General features: G+C 38.9%; 1 protein-coding gene across 1 annotated transcript in view; it reads right to left on the reverse strand.

The window, feature by feature from the left end:
* MINDY3 (MINDY lysine 48 deubiquitinase 3) overlaps positions 1–19,340 on the reverse strand; it is a 99,058-nt gene that overhangs the window by 64,303 nt on the left and 15,415 nt on the right. Inside the window, exons 5-8 of the mRNA XM_077808156.1 lie at positions 17,402–17,453; positions 15,036–15,150; positions 10,044–10,117; positions 9,432–9,511 (exon numbers count right to left, since the gene is read on the reverse strand). Of these exons, the coding sequence (XP_077664282.1) occupies positions 9,432–9,511; positions 10,044–10,117; positions 15,036–15,150; positions 17,402–17,453 (321 nt within the window). The remainder of the gene's footprint in view (positions 1–9,431; positions 9,512–10,043; positions 10,118–15,035; positions 15,151–17,401; positions 17,454–19,340) is intronic.

The following is a 19,340-nucleotide window of genomic DNA, read 5'->3' on the forward strand; positions in this document are numbered from 1 at the left end:
TCAATCCTGCATTTTGTGACAGCACTGTATACTCTCTTATTTACTTGGGACAGCATGTGCAATGCATTTTCAAGAACTTGAATTCAACACCTGTGCAGTAAATTTACTACAGGAATTGCATGAAAGAAGTGTTAGTTTTTCCATGTATTTCCTTTATCTATCCATTCCAATAAGTCAAAAAGAAGATATTGGGTAAGTTTGGCATGATGTGTGTTTCATTTATATAATCTGGTTATTATGCATGATCTCCCTTTCCCAATGTTGCCCACAGACAGACTTCTTTGCTCCGAGCTGCCCAAGAAATGTATTCTGAAGATTCTACACCTTGTAGAATCAAAAGCTTATCACTAAAGGATCTTCCTGATTAACCTTTATTTTGGAGGTACCTTTGGACCACAGGCTGTTAAAATTCTTTCCAGGCTGTCATTCAGCCAGACAGGAAAGAAGTTGCTCATGCATTGGTACATTTTGGAGTTCAGACAACATACTTCTTCACTTACAGCCTCATTGCTATATATGGCAATATACTGAGCAGAATCACACTTTTCTTGGGAAGAAGGTAAAGTGGCAAGTCCAATTCACAATCTAATAGAAGGTGTGTAGCCTCTGTTTAGAGCTAGAGCGCTTCCATCAAGTAATTTTAGCTTAATTAGACCTTAAAACAAACAGAGGTGAATATCTAGCCTATCAAAAGGTCATATCAATACAGTAATCCCAGTTAATACCATATATCAAATTCCCTTTGCGAAAAAAAATCTAATTTACACTGAGATCAGTCTTAAAACAGTCCATCAGATGAGGGCTTTTTCAAATGCAATATAGTATAGTATCTTGCTTCTCTACTAGTGAGTGATTAAGGGTAACTACATTTTTTAGGCAGAGATTCTTTCCCTTCCAGCTTCAATATAGTATCTAAAGAAGCTGATTTTATAAAGTGAATGTCTGAAACCAGCATTGAGTGAAAGGTCCAGTGCAGGACAGAGAACTGCCTATTATTTTGAGACATTATGTCAGACAGGAAACAGAAGAGATCCTGTGATAGTTGAGGGCTCTCTCATAACCTGCTATGCTGTCTGGGGCTTCTTGTCAGAAAATTAGTCCTTTTCTAAAAGAATTTTTGCAATTACTTTATTGGGTAACTAGTTTTTAGTGCCTTTATATAAGAGCACTTTTTTCTGGCCTTTATTGTATTATACCTAGTGATACTACTTCAAGCTTAATGTAACTTAAATGCCACCTTGTGTTGATATGAAATAATGCAGAAATTCTGACATTACACAGATTGTTTTTGAAAAGGCACAAAATTGTATATACGAATAAAATGTATTCTCTGTTTAGAGCTGTTTCATTCAGATGAAAAAGAAGGTTACCCACCTTGTGCGCTAACTGAGGTTCTTCAAGATGTGTCCCCTTGTGGGTGCTCCACTTTAGGTGTTGGTGCGTCCTGGCACTGCTGATTGGAGACTTTTGGTAGCAGTGCCTGGTCAGGACGTGCATGCGCAGTAGCCGCCTTGTGGTACCATTGGCACTCATGCATCCCGACCCCCTCAATTCCTTCTCTATCATGAAGCTCATATAGTGAATGCCATAGAGGGGAGGAGGGTGGATAGTGGAGCACTCACAGGAACACACATCTTGAAGAATCTCAGTTACTGCACAAGGTGAGTAACCTTCTCTTCTTAGAGTGCTGTCCCTGTGGGTGCTCCACTTTAGGTGACTGTAGAACAGTACCCAGTTATGGAAAGTTGGGTTCCAGAGTACGTTGCACAGTTGATGACAATACCATAAGGCTGAGTATTGCATCATTCTCAGAGCTTTTTGTTATTGCACAGTTGTTTGTGAACATGTGTATTGAAGCCCAAGTGGCAGCCTGGCATATCTCTTTGATTGGGACATTATGTAGAAAAGCAGTCGAAGTAGAAACTGCTCTTGTTGAATGGGCTCTGATCCCCTGTTGGGTGTTCTATCTTTTGTTGCTGATAACACAGGTGGATGTAAGTCGAAATCCATTTTGATAGTCTGTTTCGAAATGGCAATGCCTTTCGTTCATCCAGTTGTGGTGGAGATGAAGAGTCTCAGTGACTTACGGAAAGGTTTTGTTCTCTCTAGGTAGAATGCTAGTGTCTTCTAACATCTAGTGTGTGGAGAACAGATTCCTGGGTAGACCCATGTGGCTTTAGGCAGAACGTAGAGAGATGTGTACGTTGACTGATATGGAATGACGAGGGTACCTTTGGTACGAATTTAGGGTGTGGTTGCATAGGCACTTTAAAGACAAAGAATATAGTGTAAGGCAGATAGGCCATGAGGGTCCCGATCACACCCACTCTATGTGCTGAGGTGATCGTAATTAGGAATGCTACCTTCATTGATAGGTGTAGTAGTGAACAGGTAGCAAGGGGTTAGAAGGTGGCTCTGGTTAGTCCTCTGAGGACTGAGTCTAGATCCCATGCTGTTGTAGGGTTGCAGACTTCAGGGTACATGTTCTGAATTCCTGCAAGAAAGCGCTTGGTAATTGGATGCATGAAGGCTGTGGAAACAGTCATTCTTATGGCAGAAGGTGGTTATGGCTGCGAAGTGTACCTTGAGTGAACTAATGGACAGCCCTGAGTGTTTCAAGTATAGCAAGTACTCCAGGATCTCATGGATTGGTGTTGTAAGTGCAGGTATGTGTTTGTCATGACACCACCAAGTGAACCTCTTCCATTTATGCAGGTAAGTAGTGCGTGTGGTGATTTTCCTGCTGTTTAGGAATACATTTTTAACCTCTTCTGAACAGGCTAGTTTGTTGCATTGGAGCCATCAAAGAGCTAGGCCATCAGGTGGAGTTTTGGTAGATTCAGATGAAAGATTAGACCCTCGTTCTGAGACAGGAGATCCCGTTGAATGGGAAAATTGTACGGTGGGCACCATGTTAGGTGGTTCAGGTGTGGGAACCATGTTGGGGCAATCAGTATGATCCTGGCTCCATTGGTCTGTATCTTGGGTATTACTTTGGATAATAGCTGGATTGGTGGGAATGCATACAGAAGGGAAGCATTCCATTGGATGAGGAAGGCATCTTCTAGAGTGCGTGGTCCTAGTCCTGCTCACGAGCAAAAGCTTCGGCATTTGCCGTTTGTGTTGTTGCAAACAGGTCTATGACTGGTAGTCCCCACTACCATTCCACGTGGGACACGTGGAATACGTGTTGTGCTACTTTGTTGTTCAGCTCCCATTCATATTCCTGGGAAAACAGTCTGCTCAATGTGTCTGCCATCGTGTTCTGTTGTTCTGGGAGGCAAGACACAGCAATAGTAATATTGTGGGTAAGGCACTAGTTCCATAGTTTCATGGCTTCTGTGCATAGGGAATGAGAATGCGCTCCTCCCAGTCTGCTTATGTAGAACATAACAGGCTATGTTGTCTGTTATTATTCTTACCAATTTGTTTCTCATCATCGGTAGGAAATGTTTGCATACATTTTGAACTGCTCGTAGTTCAAGTAGACCAATGTGTAATATTGACTCGGGAGACCATTTCCCTTGGATTTTGTGGGGGTTGTAGTGTGCACCCCATCCTATCAGTGAGGACTCTGTGGTGATTAGGATGGATGCAGGGACTTGTTGGACAATTGCTCAGGATTGTCCACCCTTGTAGGGACTGTGTGACTTTCAGGGGTAGCGATAGGATTTTGTTTAGGTTATATCTGCCTGGTATGTATACCATGCTTAGCCACCCCTGGAGAGATACATGACTACACATGCGCTGTCTGACTACAAAAAGTAGAGGCAACCATGTGTCATAATAGTTGCAGGCAGATGTGTGCAGAGATCGTCTGACTGCTTGTGATCATAGATATGAGACGGGTAATTGTGTAAAATCTGGACGTTGGTAGGGAAGCTTTTTCTTGTATTGAGTATGTAAGCTCCAATGAATTCTAGAAGTTGCACCGGAAGTAGCATCGATTTCTTCTCATTTATCTCTAGGCCAAGAGTATGGAATAGCATTATAGTTCTCTGTGTAAAGTTAGTTGCTTCTGTTCGAGTGCAACCCTTTAACAGGCAGTCATCCAAGCATGGGAATATCACAATTCCCTGTCTGCATAAGTATACTGCTACTACTGCCAGGGTCAAATGGGAGATCCTTTACTTTGGTTTGCAGTTCCCATGGGATTCCTGAGGCTTGTAGCCAGGAGGCTCTCCTCATGACTATGGCAGTAGCTGTTGTATGGGTTGCTGTGTGTGCTGTATCAAGGGAAGCTTGTAGTGCTGTTCGGGCTGCTAGTTGTCCCTCTGTCAAGAGGGCTTGGAACTGCTTCTTTCTTTTCCTCCGGAATATTTGGTAGGAACTCGTTGAGTTTCTGGCAGCTGACGTGGTTGTACTTCACCAATAGGGTGGTACAGTTTGCCGTGCAGAGTCTTACAGACGAGTATACTTTTTGGCCAAAAAGATCTAATCTCTTGGCGTCTTTGTCTTGAGGTGTGTTCTTAAATTTATCCCCCTGATTTATGGCGTCCACCACCAATTAATTTGGCTGTGGGTAGGAGAATAAAAAGTCCATGCCTTTGTTGAGGACATAATATTTTCTGTCAGTTATTTTGTTCATAGGTGGTATGGTGGCTGGCGTTTGCCATATCGTTTCCGCGGGTTCCATCAATGCATCATTCACCAGTACTGCTATTTTTGTTGTGAATGCTGGATGTAGAATCTTTAATAGTTGGTGTTGATTCTCAGTTACCTCTTCGTGTGTGATGTTTTGGGTCTGTGCCACCCTTCTAAACAATTCTTGGAATTGTTTTGAGTCATCTGCTACTGTGGGTGGGGGAAGGGAGGGAGCAGGGGAAAGAGACTCATCTGGTGATGAAGAGGAGTTATGTTCTGATGAGAGGTCCTGTGTGGTGTCTTCCAACTCCTTTATTGTATCCTCAGGTGCCTCCGAGGGTTCTGTGGCCATCTCCATAGGGGGTCGTATCTGCTTTCTTTTAGATGTGTGAATTCTTTGTAACTGTGATCTGTATGCCGACCATGGGTCCCAGTGTGCCCATTGCATCGGGAATGGAAAGGGTGGGCACATCCATTGGTTAGCCAGTCATGGGGATATGTCTCTGTGAGGATGGTCCCTGGTACCTGTGTGGGATGGCTGGGGTTCAGTACCAGAAGGGGAAGAGTGTCCGCAGTAAAATACTCCCTCCTCCATGTCGTCCTCATTGCTTGAGAAGTGCGGCATGGACATTGAGTCCTGGTTTTTCGATGTCAGCAGCATCGGGGAGCCATTGGTGCAGAGAATCAGAGACCCTGGTGTGGAGGTCATCGGCATGTGTGGAGCTGAGGTCGTCGGTGCCGAGTAGATATGTTCAGGCACCTGCATCAGTGCCGCTCTCTAGTGAGTGGCTTTGGTCAGTGCCAATGTTGGCAGTTTACGTCTTGGGGGTGGCATTGTCTTTTTCAGTTCTGTGGGCACCATGTCCTTCCTGGGAGTGGCAGGTGCCGTGGAGGAGGAGGCTGTCTTATGCCTGCCACTCGACTCCTTGCCTTTACCATTCATACTCCCGGTGCAGGCGGTGCCAGAGGTGCCCGGAGCATTGAACATGATCACCCTGCTGGCCATCGGCACTGAGGGTAGTGATCTCGCTGGAGACCATTTTCTGTTTAACAGTTCTCTCTACATTGGTGATGCTTCTCTTTTCCTCTATTTTTTTGGAGGAAAGGGTACTTGCTCTATCTAGGGAGGAGGTGCCTGGAGAGTACCTTCCTGGGGGCTTTCTAGCATCCGATGGAGAAGTAAGGGATTTTTCTGATAATTTTTAGTCTTAAGATCCCTGTCTCTCCTTGCTCTGGCTTTGAGGTTGTTGCAGTGGGTGCATTTGTGGGGAATGTGCGCTTCCCCTAAGCAACGGACGCACTGCGAGTGGCTGTCTGAGACAGGCATCGCATCCTTGCAAAAAGTGCATCTTTTGAATCCAGGAGAGCCTGGCACTATCTTTATCTAAATTTTCTAATTAAACAGAAATAAAGAAGGAGAGGGATCTCTCAAGAGGTTTTTTTTTTTGGAAGTCGAAATAGTTTTAAACTGAAGTTTAAGACTATTTCTACACTGACTATAACCAACTAAACTCTAATTGCTATCTAAATTGTTTTATTTCAGTCGTTTTAAGACACCGCTGTTGGAGCTCAGTCTGCAGCCCAGGATGGCTCAGAAGGAACTGAGGGGGTTGGGTCGCACAAGCGCCAATGGTACAAGGAGGCTACTGCGCACATGCATCCCAACCAGGCACTGCTACCAAAAGTCTCCAATCAGTGGTACCGGGACGCACCAACACCTAAAGTGGAGCACCCACAGGAAAAGCACTCGAAGAATTACTACTTTCTATATCACAGCATTTGAGTCAACAAAAAGGAACCGGTATGAAAACTGGTAAAGTCTACCACTAAAATGCTTCATAAAGAAATCAAGCAAGTTAAGATAGTTTATTTTGTAACTACTCTGTGAATCTGAAACTTAGTACTCACAACTGAAAGGCATCTTCCAACTGTGCAGGAATATAGGATGGAAGAGAGAAGAACTGAGGAACAGAGCAAGCATGGGAAGTAAGCGGATAGGAAGTCAAAGAGGTAAAGTGGAACTGGTTCAAACAATTTTAAAACAAAGGGCAATCTGAACTGGCGAGAGATGGGCAGGAAAACAATTACTTAATATTCCCATATGGCACGTGGATGCTTATGGAATTTCACAAGTCAGTACTGTATACCATCTGCAGAACAGTTTTGAATATTGTTATTTGATCTTTTTCAATAACTAAGCAAAAGCATGAATTTGATTAAAATAACGAATCTCTAGTGTTAAGATTTAGGACCTCCGCCTGTTCCCACTGAAACTAATCAAGATACTAGGTGTCAAAAACAGGTTAACAGAAACCAAATCACAATTATATCAACTGTTAAGATATTTATTTTGTCTGATTTTATACACAGTAAATGTGTACAATAAACTAATATTAAACAACATCAGAACACAACCACCTTAGGTTTTTGAATCTTTAAAAGAAGCACACTTTGACAGTATTGCATACAAAAAAAAATTATTTAGGAGCAGTGGATAGCTTTTATTATCCAGGCTCAACGATATGTTAGAACATAAATACAGGAGGCAGAATCAATGGAAGAGTTCAGAAGAGCTGAGCATTAGAAATGCTATGAAGTTTAAGTTTCTCTGATATTTGAGAGGCTGAAGAGACAGATAATCAGTCGACTGGAATAAAATTTAACATGTGCATTGTTTGCATCTGCTTCATCTTACATACTTAAGACCTGTGAGCAGATAATTCTGGTACAAGAGACATTATTTCTAGAGATAAAAAAAAATGTACTTTGGTCTTGCCTTTAACGTGTACTCTGGGGTTACAAATTTTAAAATATAGTAGTAGCAGTCTGTGGCCAGGCAGCTCCTTTTAAAAATTATACCAAACAACTGAACCGGAGATCATTAAAATGTCTGCAAAACGTAAATGTGCACTTTTATTCAGAAGCTAATGCAAGTATCTAATTTAAACAGTATGTGCTTTCAATATTTAATTTATCATATCTTAGGTAGTCCTTCCACTGATTAATCTCACCACGTGTAGCCCACAGGGCTGGCTTGCCTTTATTATATAAAGATTCCTGTAAGGAATCTACGGGTCTGTATCCTGTAAGACATTAGCTTAAACAAGTTAACATAAGCGTGGTTAAGGAGGCCTGTAACCTTTGGCATAGATAAATGGCCTAATGGTTACCTTCAGATTTTGGGAACTGAGGAAAGCTTGCTCAATGGCAGAAGTTGGAACTTAACAGTAAATGGTAACTGCAAGGAACTTGGAAGTAACAGCTGCAACTCTGCTTAAGCAAGAAGTGATGGGTATGACAATGAGCTAAAATGGTATTAACACATATCAATTATGTTAACCTATAGAATAAGCACACCTTAACACTATGTGGGTAAGGAAGTTAGATTTAGCCATACTGGGTTGGATATTAGCTTAGGCCCTATAACAGGGCAACCCACCATGTGGCATTACTTCTTTCTTCTAGGCTTTTCTGCTTTTCCCCATTTGAGCCTTCAACTCATTCAGGAACCTGGACCATTGGACTCATTGTCATGCCAGAGACAGGGCTGATCCTTTGTATCTTACCACCAGGTCCTCAAAGAAGGGTGTGTGTATGCAAATATAAGAGCTTATGCAAAGAATACCACCACAGATACCCTAATACTGTATTATCTCTACCTTTTTATGTGGCTTGAATCTTTTCCGGCTTTATTCGTTATTTTAATAAAGGTCTCTAAGGTTTTAATTTGCTCTCAGTGTGAATATCCTTGCCATTCATCCTGAGGCTCCCAACAAGATATTGGACTCACTGGTATTAGTTCTGTGTAGCCTGATTTTGGGAGAAGAACCTTATCACAGTCATATCAATTGTCAATCATCACAATGATTATTAACCTATTAAAAGGGTCAGGCAACAAACACATGCAACCGGTAAATAGAACTGTTGAAATAACCAGTATTCCTCAACTACTGTGCAAATGCGTAGGATGTCCAAAAGGCATTGGATATCAGCTATACATGGAAGACCCTGTCCAGCTCTCTCACTGGTAGCTGCTGCTAGGCAACTGGCTAGTAATCACAGTAGGAAAATACCTATGGAGTCAACTTCAAAAAAAGTCACGTTCGACCATACAAAGTCCTTGTATTTTACTTGTGCAGGCCTTCTACATGAGGAAGCTACCACTTTAGGGTTGCCAACCCTGAGGAGACTGACTAAAGAAGAAATGTGATGAGATAGCAGAGGAAGACAGTGAACAGACCAAAGGAGGGAAAAAAAAAGGTGTACTGCAAGGAGAGAGGACAAAGATAGCGAGGTAGAAGGGAAAAGCATAGTTGTTTTCCCAATGCTGTAACTCCGCTTTCTTTACTAAGGCTGTGGAATGTAACCAATCAAAATATGTTTACTACACAATTACAAGCAACTATCCACCCCACATAATCTGAAGAGTTTTGGGATACATGCAAGCACTCCCTTTACTTCCTCCTATACACTTAGGACTTTAGATGATATTTTCTTCCCCAGGAATAGTTGGGTGCAGAGATGTATCATAGAAAATATAATTGAAGAGAGTTAGACAAGTGATTTTTTAAAAAATTATAAAGGTATAGCCTTTCATCTCTGAGTGCTGTATAAATATTGGCTGATTAAACACCAGCCTCACAAGGATTTTGAGGATTAATCAATACCAGCCTCAAAGATTCTAGGGAGGATTAAATATTACTTTCCCTTGATGCCTACACTGAACCTAAGGACAGTGAAATAGCATCTCACCTAGTGAACCAGGAACACTGCACAACTCAAGTTTCTAACACCGAACAGTTATGCTGTGTAAAAACAGATAAAATTATAAATTGAAAGTAACTTACTCATTCCTGAGCATTCTCTGTCTCCGTCCCACACATTAGAAACTGCATGCCCCGTCAACAAGAGGTTAATTAAGCTTTGGCTATGTAATGGAAAGATATACCTTATTAAAAAGTGACATGCAATTTATTTCTGCAAATCTAATTATTCCTGAACAAAGGAGAAAACTCATATCTTAGCAAGCATTGCTGTCTGAACACTTTGAATTCAGTTTAAATATATATCTCAGTGACACCCAAAACAGTTTAAAACTAACATTTTTAACACAAGATTGCCAATTTATCTCCATCTTAAGAGACTGAATACTTCCTCTGGAAGTTCAGTATTACAAGGGTTTGTTCCAAATTGCAGCGAACTGTGTGAACAAAGGGGTTCCAAAAATTCAAGTAGAAAGTTATTGCAATAGTTGTTGCTTTTATTTACTGTAGAATAGCAACTGAATTCTTTTCAGACTAATCATGCTCAGCAACTATTTCTAAAAGAATAATCACTTGTGGAAACACGGGAAAGTGTGTTAGTCCATTCTACAGGGACCATTGAATAATCTGGCTATTCTGGTGAAAATATAAAAAGGTTGCAAACACATCTCACTAAAATGACTATTTATAACTTACCTGCCATGGCCATAAACAGGATCTATCAATGGCTCTGTGGAATCTTCAATTTCATTTTTTATGTTTTCGATACCCTAGAGAAAAAGCAGAAGCCCTCACTGGAGTATTTATAAAAAAAATGCTGTTAAGGAATGAAGACAAGCTTAAAGCTAGCAGATACAAAACAAAACAATCAGACAATAAAACATCAAGGTTGACTGCCCTAGCAGCCTCGCAGCAGAGTGGCATACCTGACAGAAGAGACAATAAGGGCTGTGTATGCTGGTGTTTAAGAGCCAGGGCAAAAGCTCAGGGCCTCCACATGGATTGTGCTGGTGTCTTGGAAGCCCCATGACTCATTCTACAGATTTGAAATTGACCTGGGCTGTCAAGCGATTAAAAAAATTAATTGTAATTAATCGCACTGTTAAATAATAATAGAATACCATTTATTTAAATATTTTTGGGTTTCTCTACATTTTCAAAAATATTTATTTCAATTACAAAACAGAATACCAAGTATACAGTGCTTAATTTATTTTTGATTACAAGTATTTGCACTGTAAAGAAAAAGAAATAGGTGAACTGAAAAATACTAATACAAGTACCGTAGTGTAATCTCTTTATCATAAAAGTTGAACCTAGAAATGTAGAATTATGTAAAAAACCCTGCATTCAAAAATAAAACATTGTAAAACTTTAGAGCCTACAAGTCTACTCAGGCCTACTTCTTGTTAAGCCAATGTCTCAGACAAACAAGTCTGTTTACATTTGCAGGAGATAATGCTGCCCGGTTCTTGTTTACAATGTTACCTGAAAGTGAGAACAGGCAGTCTCATGGCACTGTTGTAGCTGGCGTCACAAGATATTTACATGCCAGATGAGCTAAAGATTCATATATCCTTTCATGCCATTCGAGGGAACATGCGTCCATGCTGATGACGGGTTCTGTTTGATAATCCAAAGCAGTGCAGACCAACACATGTTCATTTTCATCCTCTGAGTCAGATGCCACCAGCAGATTTTCTTTTTTGGTGGTTCAGGTTCTGTAGTTTCCGCATCTGAGTGTTGCTCTTTTAAGACTTCTGAAAGCATGCTCCCCATCCCGTCCCTCTCAGATTTTGGAAGGCACTTCAGACTTTTAAACCTTGGGTCAAGTGCCGTAGCTATTTTTAGAAATTTCACATTGGTACCTTCTTTGCGTTTTGTCAAATCTGCAGTGAAAGTGTTCTTAAAATGAACAACAACATGTGCTGGGACATCATCCAAGACTGCTATAACATGAAATATGGCAGAATGTGGGTAAAACAGAGCAGGGGACATTGAATTCCTTGGGGGGAGAATTATGTCACAAATGTAATTAACGTATTATTTTTTTTAAATGAGTGTCATCAGCATGGAAGTGTGTCCTCTGGAATGGTGGCTAAAGCACGAAGATCCATACAAATGTTTACCAGATCTGGCACATAAATACACTGCAATGTCAGCTACAAAAGTGCCATGCAAAATGCCTGTTCTCACTTTCTGGTGACACTGTTAATAAGAAGAGGACAGCATTATCTCCTATAAATGTAAACAAATTTGTTTGTCTTAGCGATTGGCTGAACAAGAAGTAGGACTGAGTGGACTTGTAGGCACTGAGGATCTACATTGTTTTGTTTTTGAGTGAAGATATGTAACAAAAAATTCTACATTTGTAAGTTGCGCTTTCACGACAAAGATTGTACTATAGTATTTGTATGAGGTGAATTGAAAACTACTATTTCTTTTATCATTTTTACAGTGCAAATATTTGTAATCAAAAATATATATTTTTATTTCAATTACAACACAGAATACCATATATGAAAATGTAGAAGAACATCCAAAATATTAAATAAATTTAAATTGGTATTCTATTGTTTAACAGTGCAATTAATACTGCGATTACTCACAATTAATTTTTTGAGTTAAATCGCATGAGTTAACTGCGATTAATGGACAGCCCTAATATTGATACATAGCGAGGACCAAATAAAAGAGGTGGTTACAGTGGACAACCTTAGTTCAAGTGACCATGAGCTAATTCAATACAACTAATGGAAGGATATATAAAAATAGATCTGCAACTAGGGTCCTTGATTTCAAAATGGTTAACTTAAAAAAATTAAGGGAAATTAGTTAGGAAAATGAACTAGACTAAAGAACTCAAAAATCTGAATGTGGAAGAGGCTTGGAATTACTTTAAGTCAAAGTTTTAGAAACTATTTGAAGCCTGCATCCCAAGCAAGCGGAAAAAAATCATAAGGAAGGGCTGCAGACTAAGCTGGATGAGAAAGCATCTTAAGCAGGTGATTAAGAGAAAGCAGACAGCCTACAAGGAATGGAAGAAGGGAGGGATCAGCAAGGGAAGCTACCTGTTGGAGGTCAGAAAGCGTAGGGATAAAATGAGAACATCCAAAGGCCAAGCAGAGTTGAACCTTGCAAAGGGAATTAAAACCAACAGTAAAAGGTTCTATAGCCATATAAATAAGAAAACAAGAAAAAAAAAGTGGGATCACTAAGCACTGAGGATGGGTGGAGGTTAGATTATTTAGGCATGGCCCAACATCTAAACAAATACTTTGCCTCAGTTTTTAATAAGGCTAATGAAGAGCTTGGGGTAGTGACAGGTTGAATAATGGGAATTAGAATATGGATGTAGAAATGACCACATCCAAGGTGAAGTCAGACACAAACAGCTTAATGGGACTAAAAGTGGCCCAGGTAATCTCCATCCAAGAACATTAAAGGAACCACTAGCAAGGCTTTTTAATGCCTCTGTAAACTTGGGGGTCGTACCCTATGACTGGAGATTTGCTAATACAGTTCCTATTTTTAACAAAGGGGGAAAAAAAGTAATCTTGAAAACTAAAGGCTTGTTAGTTTGACTTCAATTGCACGCAAGGTCTTAGAACAAATTTTGAAAGAGAAAGTAGTTAAGGACCTAGAGGTTAACAATTGGGATAAAATATAACATGGTTTTACAAAAGGTATATTGTGCCAGACCAACTTAATCTTAATTGAGAAGGTAACTGATTTCTTTAGTCAAGAAAATGCAGTAGAGATCTAATCTACCTGAATTTCAATAAAGCATTTCATACAGTTCCACATGGGAAATTATTAATTAAATTAGTGAAGATGGGGATTAATATGAGAATTGCAAGATGGATAAGGAACCGATTAAAGGAGAGACTACAACAGGCCATACTAAAAAAGGTGAAATCTAAGGCTGGAGGGAGGTTACTCGTGGAGGCAGTACTTCAGGGATTAGTCTTGGCACCAATGTTATTTAACATTTTTGTTATTGACATTGGCAAAAAAAGGGTGTGCGGGCTACTAAAATTTGTGGCTGACACAACGTTGGGAGGTATTGCCAATATGGAGGACCACCAGACAAGATCTGGATGACCTTATAAACTGGAATAGACTAAATGGAATGAAATTTAATAGTGCAAAGTCATGCATTTAGGGACTAACAAGAATTTTTGCTATACGCTGGGGACATGTTAGTTGGAAGCGACAGAGGAGGAGAAAGACTAGGACATATTCGTTGATCACAGGATGACTATGAGCTGCCAATGGGATGCAGCTGTGAAAAAAAGGCTAATGCAGTCCTAGCATTCATAAGGCACAGTATTTCCAGCAGAGAGAGGGAAGTGTTAGAACTGTTACACAAGGCACTGGTGAGACCTCATCTGGAATACTGGGCACAATTCTGGTCTCCATGTTTAAGAAAGATTAAACTATACTGGAACACGTGCAGAGACGAGCTCCTAGGATGATGTGAGGAATGAAAAACTTACCTTATGAGAGGAGATTCAAAGAGATTGGCTTGTTTAGCCTAACCAAAATAAGGCTGAGGGGAGATGTGATTGCTCTCTATATATCACTAGGGGATAACTTAAATTAAATAAATACCAGGAGGGAGAGAAGTTAAGTGCTGATGTGGACAGACGAACAAATAGACAAACAGGCCATTAACAAGTCTAGGCTTGAAATCAGGCCAAGGTTTCTAACCATCAGAGGAGTGAAGTTCTGGAACAGCCTGCCAAGAGGAGTTGTGGGGAGGAGGGACGGACAAAAAAACATAACTGGCTGGGTAAGTTTATGGAAGGGGTGGTATGATGAGACTGCCTACAATGGCATGTAGCTAATCTGCGACTGCTAGCAGTAAATATCACCAATGGTTGCTGATGGAACACTAGATGGGGATGGTTCTGAGTTACTACAGAGAATTCTTTCCCAGGTGTCTGGTTAGTAGGTCTTGCCCACATGCTCTGCTCAGGGTTTAACTGACCCTAAATATAGCAGAGACTCTGGGGTTTTCTCAGCTTTCTCTGCATCATGGGGCATGGGTCACTTGCAGGTTTAAACTAGTGTACATGGTGAATTCTCTGTAACTTGAAGTCTTTTAACCATGATTTGAGGACTTTACTCAGCCAGAGGTTAGGGTCTATTATAGGAGTGGATGAGTGAGGTTCTGTGGCCTGCAATGTGCAGGAGGGCAGACTAGATGATTATGATGGTCACTTCTGACCTTAAAGTCTATGCGATAAGGAACAATCACTACACTCACAGTTAATCAGTGGGGGAACGCTGCAAGGAGATCCTCTGACTTTCCCCCTTCCTCAGGATTTTACTGCTACCAGCTGAACTGAAGACTAAAATGAAAATGGAGCTACAGATTTATGGGACTAATGTCCCTACTAAACAGGCAGGAATGGGATGGCAGTCAACACAGAAATACATTTTAACTCTATAAAAAGATTCTTTTCCACCTACTCCCCTATAAAATACCTTGTGACGTTCAGAAAGGAATTTTCTTAAAAATAATTTACAAGTTTATTTCTGTGCTGGATGCCCCACTACAACATTAATGAGGAGCCCATCCTACCCATAAATCTAGAATTAACTCAAATTTTAAATTCTGAGCTTGCTGCTCATCTTTAAGTAAAAGGGGTAATAATCAAATCTTTTCTTTTAAAAACAAACCTTTGTCAATATCACAGAATACAGAAAGAGCAATACTCCAAATTTATTTGTCCACACTGAATACTGATCCCACAGTGCATCCTTTAGTTCTGGAAAGCTTTGGAATGATTGCTTGCTGAAGACAGAAAAAAGGAGAAATAATTTAGATGTAGCATTAGAATAGTGTAAAAAGTAAAAAGGATATTAGGTACTAAATTTAAGTTGTTTAAGTAAAAAGAGTAACATCCGTGTTACTGCACACTGAGACAGTTACACAGCAATCTCTGCAGTTAATACACCTGCGACATAACTATTAGTATTTACTTATCAGAAGAGCAAATAAATGGTTTCTCTAGAGAAGCTGGTTACAGTATTATATTTTTACTGATATGCAAATATTTTAGTATAAATTATGTACACTTGAAATAGTGCAAAGTGGCTAGAATAAATAATTAGTAAGTTTTTCAAATCTGAAGTTGCAGTGGACTGAATAGGTCTGTCGGTACAGTAATTAATAATGAAAGGAAGGGAGAGGGGAAGAGTTATATCTAAAGAAAAACTCTACCCAACCAGGTGAAACTATTTCCCTTCAATGAACAATGTGTAGGACCTATTATAAACCACTTTCTTTGAGGGGCAAGCTGGTCTTTAGAATGAAGCCTCAGAGGAATCATTAAGCCTTTGAAAGGCTGCTGTTAAAAGGTCATATCCTCAGTGGGCCACCTCTTAGACACAGCCTTAGCGAAGCAAAAAGTCCTCAACTTGTGTGTGAGTGAGTGTAATGGGAAAAACTGGTATGGAGAATAAGGTGGCTAATCTAAATGATGGGAGGCATATCTGGACGTGCAGGCAGATCTTAAATGAAAGTCAGAGGTAGAAGAAATCTCTGAATGCAGATAAGGGAGGTGATTGCTTTCTCTTGGGACAGCATGGAATCACAATCATAGATTTCTTTTAACACATATGCATTGTTTCTTTTCTGTCACTTAAGCTGAGAAAGCATAACATACATTAGAGGTTAGGCTAAGTGTAAATCTAAATATACTAAACAAGCCATTGTTTTTACTCCACTATTTTCTGTTTTTAATAAATCTTATTTATTGTTAAGAAATGTATATTGCAATGGTGCAAATTTGCTTGTGAGGGGAAGGTTCACCCAAGCCATTCCTGGTAACAAAAGGCATCCTGCAACCTTGAAAAAGAGGTACAGGAGGCACAGAAAGTTCAGAAACCTAACCCACCAAATCAACTTGGTCAACAGGGCATGGGAAAGGATGTCCACTCCCAGTGGGGTGTTTTGTGAGAAACTGTGTTAGGTAAACATCTGGGGACCTAGGATAGGACCAAGGAAGAGACAAGAGTTGATTATGAGGTCGGGCAACATGTTATATTTTTTCCTCCTCTCTCCTCCATCACACAAAAGGATGTTTTAAAAACTTCTTGGCATAGACTATTGTAAGCACTCTTGAAGGTGATAAAAACTTGTAGTGACCTTTAGATTATTACATTAGTGACTTTTATTTTATCCAAAATATTCTTAAACTTCTATTACTGTTCTTGTTTTGTTCCTTACATTTTATTCCTGTAAAGATATAACTTTTTATTTATTTATCTATCTATCTTCAGAGACACATTCAACAGCATTTCATCCTTCAACCTGGCATTTAGACAAAAACTAGAAAGGACAGTGCTAAAGCTAAAATAGATATATATGTTCCTCTATTTTAGCTCTACCCCTATCCTTTCTAGTTTTTGTTTAAATGCCGGGTTGAAGGATGAAATGCTGTTGAATGTGTCTCTGAAGATAGATAGATAAATAAATAAAAAGTTATATCTTTACAGGAATAAAATGTAAGGAACAAAACAAGAACAGTAATAGAAGTTTAAGAATATTTTGGATAAAATAAAAGTCACTAATATAATAATCTAAAGGTCACTACAAATTTTATATTTATATATAAGACAAAACATTTCTTTTAAAAATTTCCTGGCCTGTCTAAGTTATGGAAAGATACCAGGTGAGGCAAACTGTTTCTTGCAGTACAAGTCAAACAAGCATTTTTTAAAAATCATCATAATCTGTGAAGACCATATCACAACAAATTGAATTATTCATATCCTTTTTAATCAAAATTTATTAAATATGCTTTTTTTTAATTAACTGCAAAGAGCTGCACATAATCATGTGCAAAGTGTGCTAATCAGATATTTTAGATAAAATCTGGAACAAATTATTGCTTCCTTTTTGAATTATAAATACACAGATAAAAACAAAGTTTTAAACTCCAAATTTGACCTACCCTTACAACACTTTGCCATATATCTGATTTTGAATATTAGTGAGACTGTAAAATAGTGCATTTTAAATGTTCCAACATGTTACTTACTGAATTAATGCATGAAATCGCTCAAAGCCAAGCTCTTCGGCAGCCAAGGCAGCTATACACAAGAGACACTTTTCAGCACTACACATGGCAAAAAATGACACAAGATACACACAGCAAGCTAGTATACTTTCAAGCTTCAGTTATATTTTTAATTTCCCCTCCTTTGGAAATTTTCAATTTTATTTTCAATTTTTGTATCTACATGATGTAATCTACTTCACTGTAACAATATGGGTCCTTCACCATACAAATCAGTGAATACACCACTATTAAGATTACAGAAAAGTATCTTAAATTTTAAAAAAACAAAACCAAAAAAAATCAAGAGCCCCTAGTTTGTAGTCTTGAAATTTTGTGAAAATATAAACTGTTGATTTTGCAAAAGTGATGATGATGGTTAGTCACCAAGCAGAAGCATGCTACAAATAATTTTGCAAGTCAACTGCAAGTATTATTTTCTAGAGGAAAGCAAGCATAATTATTTGAATAGTTTTAGAGCAGTGTCAATGTAAGAAAGCTGTACTTTTTTTTCAAATGTTTAAGTAACATTTGTTTTTGTAAACAAATTAAAATGGTTCCAGACAGTTTTAGGCACACTGTTCCTGCAACAAGATTTCATAGCTCTAAACTAACTAGCCTCAGACATTCCTCAAATATATCTACAGCTAGAGGAAAAAAAAAAAAAAAAAATACAGCATGCAGTGTCGTCCCAGGTTCAGTGTAGACCTTTGGTCCCTTGTAAAAGCTTTTGAAACGGAGATGAAATGAGCTTTTCTTGACTTTCACTTGTTTTTAAATAAGTAGGTTCTAAAATCTATTTTGATACCTGTAAAATGTGTAAAACAAGTATTTAAAATTACAAGAGACGCTCAAAAAGCAGCATCATTAACAGGCTTTGACTCCACCAATATTCCCAAATGTTTTATCTTATTCCTTGTGTATAATAGATATAACAGATGCTTCCACTTTCAATTAAAACTGAATATCTATTTGATCCTGAAGGCACAGAAGTCAGTAGCAGTGCTTCCATTTGCTTCAATGGATGCATGATTGAGCCTTGTATCAGTTACATGTGTACCTGTCATAAGCAACACTACTAATCCAGTATGAAGGTTCACAAAGCATTAATCATTCCTCAAAGTATCTCATTTATCTGTAGAGGAATAGCTTAATTGAATATCAAACTCTTATTTTGAAGGGTCTTTTTAGTTTGCCTGCAATACACAGTATGATTCTCTCTCTCTAGTCAAGAGGTGACTTTTGCAATGACTAGTGTCAGATTTATGAATTACAGGAGTTTGGGGGACCATGATTTCAGTATCCTCAGCACTGTCACCTACATATTGATGGTTTTAAAAATCACAAGTAGTCAGGAATTGCAAGTTATATTTATAAGAAGAATGTGACCTTTTCGTAAGTCTCATGTCCTACTATATCATTTTGAAGAAGTATGAAGTCAAATACTTGAACTAGAACAGAAGATACTACAAATGTGCAGTGTGGACGGATAATAGTTGGAACCTTAAAATCAATCCTGAAATGGCTAAGTTACCTGTGGATCCTTGTCTTAATAGATTTCCTTTTTAATATAAGTAAAAAAATTCAGAGCTATTTGTTTTATGACGTACAAGCTTTTTTCTCTAGTCAGTGGACCACTCACATACCAAGATAGATATCCCCATAAAAAGTGACTTGCCCAGAATATTTTTTTAAAAAGGGAAATGATCATTTAATCCTTCCAACTTAATGGCTAAAAAGCTTTACATAGTCTAAAAAAAATTGGGGTGGGGGGGCAGAAATCATGCATGTTACATTCCTGCACAAAAACTTATTTTGGAAAACACATGAACAGTAGTTCATAACGAAAATTATTGTAACTTTAAAGAAGTCGTCATAACTGCTATCGTAGCTAAAGAGACTAAGTTTTTTAAAAACCAAA

Source organism: Eretmochelys imbricata, chromosome 2, assembly GCF_965152235.1.
Source record: "Eretmochelys imbricata isolate rEreImb1 chromosome 2, rEreImb1.hap1, whole genome shotgun sequence".
Lineage (NCBI taxonomy): Eukaryota > Metazoa > Chordata > Testudines > Cheloniidae > Eretmochelys > Eretmochelys imbricata.